Source organism: Saccopteryx bilineata, chromosome 1 (assembly GCF_036850765.1).
Source record: "Saccopteryx bilineata isolate mSacBil1 chromosome 1, mSacBil1_pri_phased_curated, whole genome shotgun sequence".
Classification (NCBI taxonomy): Eukaryota; Metazoa; Chordata; class Mammalia; order Chiroptera; family Emballonuridae; genus Saccopteryx; species Saccopteryx bilineata.
The window spans coordinates 350,522,731-350,529,341 of NC_089490.1; the positions used below are offsets into that span (position 1 = coordinate 350,522,731).

At 34.5% G+C, this 6,611-nt stretch overlaps 1 protein-coding gene across 1 annotated transcript; it reads left to right on the forward strand.

Annotated features, from left to right (window-relative positions):
- Positions 1 to 1,352: 1,352 nt before the first annotated feature.
- Positions 1,353 to 2,330, forward strand: OR51T1 (olfactory receptor family 51 subfamily T member 1). Its single transcript, XM_066252783.1, has one exon. It carries the CDS (start codon positions 1,353 to 1,355, stop codon positions 2,328 to 2,330), a length of 978 nt encoding a protein of 325 aa, XP_066108880.1.
- Positions 2,331 to 6,611: the final 4,281 nt, after the last annotated feature.

Here is a 6,611-nt window from a genome sequence, read left to right on the forward strand (position 1 = left end):
CTAGCAAATTTCTTATATCTATTCTGATACAAATTCCTTGTATCTACTTAGACACAAAGGTAGAAAGCTTAGACTACTGAAAAATAAGAATACTATGGCCGACTATATGGCATAACAACTGGGCTAGGTATATCAGTCCTTGTTAGCTCTCTGTCAATGACTAAATGTATTAAGTAAAAGTTTAATATTCAGCAGTGATGACACCAACACTCAATGAATAAGTCCTGAATAGAATTGCAATGGTCATCTTAAATATAGATTATAGATTCTTCCTCCTTTTTGACATCATCTCTATTTTCTTTGCAACTACCATTTGGTGGACTTTTTCACTCAATGAACTACTTGACATTTCAAATTGTAATTTCACCTGATATTTGCAATGTCTACTTGTTCCCAGATGATTCTCTTCTAGTTATTAGTCCTTCTATCCTATTCATGCTTTTTACAAAGTCATCCATCACATGTTGCTCCCATACCTCTCATATGGTGTTTCACTTAGGCTTACTTTTGTGCTTAGATTTGGATGCCTCAAGTCATGTATTCCAGAGCACTGTTTGAAATTTTTCACAGGATTCATAGGGCAGTCAATTCATCTTGGGTTGGCTCAAAGTCACATGGTAAATATCCATGGGAAGGAGTAGAAACTAGTACCCTAAGGTGTAAGACAGAGAAAAGAATAACAAGAAACATTATTTCAGTAGATCTGGAAAAGTAGAGAGAGAATTAGAGCACAAGTGAGCACAGGATAAATTATAGGAAAAGGAATAAAGAATCCTTGATATAAAAGGATACTTTTAGTAGCATCTACTAGGAGAAGGTAGCCAAAGATTCAGGTACAAGAATATCTCTGGCTACAATATCTTAGAACAGCTTCCAGCAACATCATGGAATTTGCTATCCTAGGTGCCCAGTTGCTTTTATGTATTTTTCCATCGTTTCCGAGCAATTTATATAATTTGGAAACTTAATGCAAAGACCTATTGGTTGTCATTGTTACTGTTTTGTTGGTGTGTGTGTGTGTGTGTGTGTGTGTGTGTGATAAATCTATAAGGATTTTCTATTTCAGGTCAGGGCTTATCTGGGCTGTGGGTAGGTAAGAATCTGCCTAGAGAGATTGATGATTATAATTGGGAAAGAGCAGAGGAGTAAAAATGAGGTTAGGTTCTGACAAGAATAATTCAAGATATTATGGGATATTGTGAGAGGCACCATAGTTAGATTTGGGATTTTGAATGCAGAGAAACAACTGTGTAATTTAGGAAGAGTTTATGAAAAGTCAGGGTTTTAATAAAGGACCAATATGACAAATTCTCTCATTTTTGTCTCTTTTCAGGGTGCACCCTTAACTCACCATGGTAATTTTAAATAACACCACATCCTTCTCCTCAAACTTCCTCCTAACTGCATTTCCTGGGCTGGAAACAGCTCATGTCTGGGTCTCTATCCCTGTCTTCTGTCTCTACACCATTGCCTTCTTGGGAAACAGCATCATCCTGCTTGTCACTATTGTTGAGCAGCGTCTCCACAAGCCCATGTACTATTTCCTCTCCATGCTGTCAGTTGTTGATCTATGTCTGACCATCTCAACGCTTCCCACTGTACTTGGGGTTCTCTGGTTTCATGCCCGGGAGATCAGCTTTAAAGCTTGCATTATTCAAATGAGCTTTTTACATGCCTTCTCTTTCCTGGAGTCTTCAGTGCTGGTAGCCATGGCCTTTGACCGCTTCATGGCCATCTGTAACCCTCTGAAGTATGTCACCGTCCTCACAGACTTTATGATCATGGTGATTGGACTGGTCATCTGCCTACGACAAGTAATTTTTGTATTTTTCATGAGTCTAGCCTCGAAGAGTGTTTCTTTCCGTGGAGGCCAGGAGCTTTCCCACCCATTTTGCTACCATCCAGATGTGATCAAATACTCATATTCCAACCCTTGGATCAGCAGCTTTTTGGGCATGTTTTTTCTGCTCTACCTGAGTGGCACTGACTTACTGTTCATTCTCTTCTCCTATGCCATGATTCTGCACACTGTGTTGAGCGCTGTGACTCCTAAGAAGCAACAAAAAGCTCTCAGTACTTGTGTCTGTCACCTCTGTGCTGTCACTGTTTTCTATGTGCCAATGATCAGCCTTTCCATTGTACATCGCCTCCTCAACTCCACCTCTCCGGTGGTCTGTAGCATTTTAGCCAATATTTATTTGCTCTTGCCACCTGTACTGAACCCTATAATTTACAGCTGGAAGACCAAGACCATTCGCCAGGCTATGCTTCAGCTGCTCCGATCTAAAAGTCTGTGGGGCCCCCATGTGAGGAGTCTGAGAGATAGGTAGTAGCAAAGGGGAGAAATTGCCAGTAACATAAATTAGATTTAAGAAGGAAAGGTATTTGGGTTCATCTCATTCTCAGGCATTCTGGTTACCGAGGCAGTTTCAATTAAATTATAAGAGCAGGAAGAAGAGAATAATTTTCTCCTAAACTCATCAAAAAGTTTTCAAAAACCACTACAATTCAAAACCAAATTAATTATGTATATTATTCCAACATTCAAAACAATTCCAAGGACTCCTGTATATGTGAAAAGCACACTAAGAGCATATTGTTCCATCTGGACAACTTAATTATCTGCCTAAAAACAGTAATTCTTAGGCCAAAAATAAATGATAATAATTTTACTTTTGCTTTCAGTTGAACAAAATCATTTATTTCTATGGTCTAATTTCCTAGATACCACAATAAATATTTTTATTTTGACCTGGTAAATGAAGAAGTTACAGATGTGTGCAAAAGTATATACATAGAAATTTGTGATTTAAAACTCTAGGAAATTCTGACACATTCATTTCAGTTTTTAGTAACCTCTAGAAGAGCCCATGACTTCGATCTTAGACATTGCTGAGCTTAGAGAAGGAAAAGGCCTGCCCAGCAGCTAAGAAAGGCCAGTGGAGATAAACTAGGAAACAGGAAGGAAGAGAGCATCCCACAACCATGGAGATTCTGACCCTGCAATCAACCGGTGCAGAGTAGAAATCCCATACCACACCCTAATCTAACCAAACAAACTTTCCTCATTAGTTCTTACTAATATCAATGGCTCTTTAATTAGTTCTTTGGAAGACCTTTCTCAAAGTTTTTGGTTATTTTTTAGATCCACAACTATTCACAATTCATAAGTTTTAAAACATCTGGAAAAACACCTAAAATTATTTTTCCATAAGTTTGGTGACAAAACTTATTGTCAGCAAAGAGTAACATGAACAGATATGTATATATTTATGGTCATTATTTATTCAATATTGAGTAAATAGTCAAACATTTCACTTTAGAAACGTAGCTATGCTTTAGTGCAGGGTAGTGCCTCAAAGGTGGTAGTGTCTTTTTGAAGTTTGAGAAATTATAAATTCCAAGGGTTTCAGATAAAAAATTATAGAAAAGTGCAGTCATTTTACCGGTTTTGTGATGGTCAATGTATAATGCAGTTTGCAATGTACATGTTAATCTTTTATTACTCTAAATATCCTTTTCACATCCGACTCAAAATGCAACTCACCTGTTCAATACAAAAACATTTTCTGTTGTAATTGCTAATACAACATGATTTTTTTCTTTGTTATATTTCAAGGAATGTTTTTGATATATTTGTAAATGGCACATATATACATATATAACTATATATATTATATATTATTAAAATTTTGTGAATATATTGAGACACTGAGAAAAGTGTTAAAAAGATAATAATTATTCATAATCTTACTATTGAGAGATGATATGATATATAACCTAATCTTTTCTAGTACACCAATATATTATAAACTAGAATATCTTCTTTATTTGTTTGATTTTTTTTGTTAAATCATATTTTATATCAGATTTTACTTCCTCTAGGAAGTTTTCTTTTGATTCTCCACTAAAATTGGCAAGTTGTCATTCTTTTATTTGTGCTTTTTTTCCCTACATGTGCTTATACTTACCATACTTTACTTGGTGAATTTATTTGTTTACTTTTTACTTTACTACTAGACTGTTAGCTCCTTGATAGTAGGCTGATGTTTTATGTTTCATTTAATCCTTAACAGCTAATGCCGTGCTTATTAATATCACTTAGTGGTTGATGCTGTGTTGCCTAGGTGGATAATATTTAATATAATTTATGTATCATGGCTTATGTTATCATTTCTTATTATTTAACATTTCAATAGTTTATGGTATTTTTATCATAAGAAATAACCCTTAATATATATTCTTATAAATACATATTTGATTATATCTCTGATTCTGTTCTCAGATTTCAAGAATATGAATTATTAAATTTCGAAGGAGGCAAAATGACAGTTCATTTAGTGAAGTGAATGAGGTTGTAAACTCTGGAAACCTACTACATAGGTTTAAATTCAAGATCCTAACACTTTATATTTTTGTCCTTGGAAATGTTGCTTAACTTTTCATAAGTTTATTTTATTAATCCACAAAACAGAGGGATGTAATGAGATCTAACTTCCCATATTCTTGCAAAAGTTAATGGAGTTAATACATGTAAATTTTAAAAATATATATTGAATTTTGGGGAGGTGACATTGGTTAATAAAATTATACAGTTTCAGGTGCACAACTCTACAATATACCATCTATATACTGCATTGTGTGTTCATGACCCAAGTCAAGTCTCCTTTCATCACCATCTATTACAACCCCGCCCCCCTCTACCTCTCCCCACCTCTTTCCCTCCTGTAACTTCCACATTGTGGTCTGTGTTTATAAGTTTTCTTTTTCTTTGCTTAATCTCTTCATCTTTTTCACCCAGCCCTCCAGCCTCCGTTCTCGGGCTAATTTGTAGCTCAATATCTGGTATCTGCTAAGCACTGAGTATATATCCTATGTTATTATCTTCTAAATTATAGTTATTTAAATGTTATTTATATACCTAATTGCTTTTCAATAAAAAATACTTAACACTTTATTCTTGCCTTTCTATTTTTGTCATTTTCTTAGAAAATTGTTCCCAGAGATTACTTTATTTATTTATGTTTAAGTAAATTTCAAAATTAGTTTTTATATTTAATTTTTAATTTACATATTTTAGTTTATTATTGTGTGTGTGTGAATAAGCAATAACACACAAATATTGTTTTTAAAAATAGGTTGTAATTTTTTCTACTATTTTCAGTAGTGTTCTGATATTCCTTAACTATATATTATTTTCTTTCTTTATTGGAGTGGAGGAGAGAGACAGAGAGAAGGACAGATAGGGACAGACAGGGAGGGAGATGAGAAGCATCAATTCTTCACTGTGGCACCTTAGTTGTTCATTGATTGCTTTCTCATATGTGCCTTGATGGGGGGGGGGCTCCAGTAGACTGAGTGACCCCTTGCTCAAGCCAGCAACCCCATGCTCAAGCCGGCGACCTTGGGTTTCGAACCTGGGTCCTCTGTGTCACAGGCCGATGCTTTATCCATAGCGCCACCACCTGAACAGGCTATTTTCATACAATGTATGGTATATTGCAGTGTGTTTATTCTCTGTTGTTTTTTTTTTAATTAATTTGTTAGACAAACTACTCACAATTTTATACTGTTTAAAAATGTCACTATCATATGAAATTTTATTATAGTTTCTATTATTTATCTTATATTCTCTAGTTTACACTTGTAAATCTAGTTTTAGAATTATTTTGGGAAATTCTCAAGAAATGTTACTGGAAGTTTAATTAAAAATGCATTAAACCTTTATTATAATTAAGAAAAATAAATAAATTTTAGCCTATTCACTATTCTGATCCAGAAATAACCATTTATTGACATCTTATGCCTTGGCCTGTTTCTGGCTGGTAGATTTGGATTTCTGAGTCAAGGGCAAAAACCAAAAGAAGGCTAAGTATTCTTTCATGTTATTTTCATGATGACCTACTTACTCACTTTTCCTTGTGCTTACACACAAGACATAAAATATTTTTCAGAGTAGCTGTTTTGACTTAAAATTTATAGTTACTCCTTATTTATTTTGGTAATAAGTTTTCTATCATTCTAGATTTTCTGAGTGCTTATAATTTATCATCATATTCTGGATCATCAAAGGCCTTTTATTTTGTTGCAGCTATGATTGGCTTTCTTTCCCCTACACAAGTTGAGAAGTGTGTCATTTATATACACTGTAAAAGTACTGGACATATGCCAACAAATTTGATGTGTAGAGTTCTTTTGAGAAAACAGAATGTGAGCAAGAGAGACAGACATGTAAACTAATGATTACAGCATAATTGAAAACAACCTGGGAAGAGGCACAAAAAGTTGTCCTTCCTTTCCTGGATTAGGCTGTGAGTTTAGACAGGGTCAGCTTTGAACAATAAGAAATCAGTTGAACTTACCAGGGGACACAAAATATATAATAATATTTATTCATCAGAGAACTTCTTCAAAATAATTCTTTAAAACATAAATAATATTAATTATTTGTGATTTCACCTCAGGTAGTAAAACTTTGGTTGTTTTTTGTTGTTGTTGTTGTTTTTTAAAGAAGCAGAGAGAAAGAGACAGGAACATTGAACTGCTCATGTTTGTACCCTGACCAGGGAATCAAACTGCCAACCTCCACGCTCTGGGACAATGCTTCACCT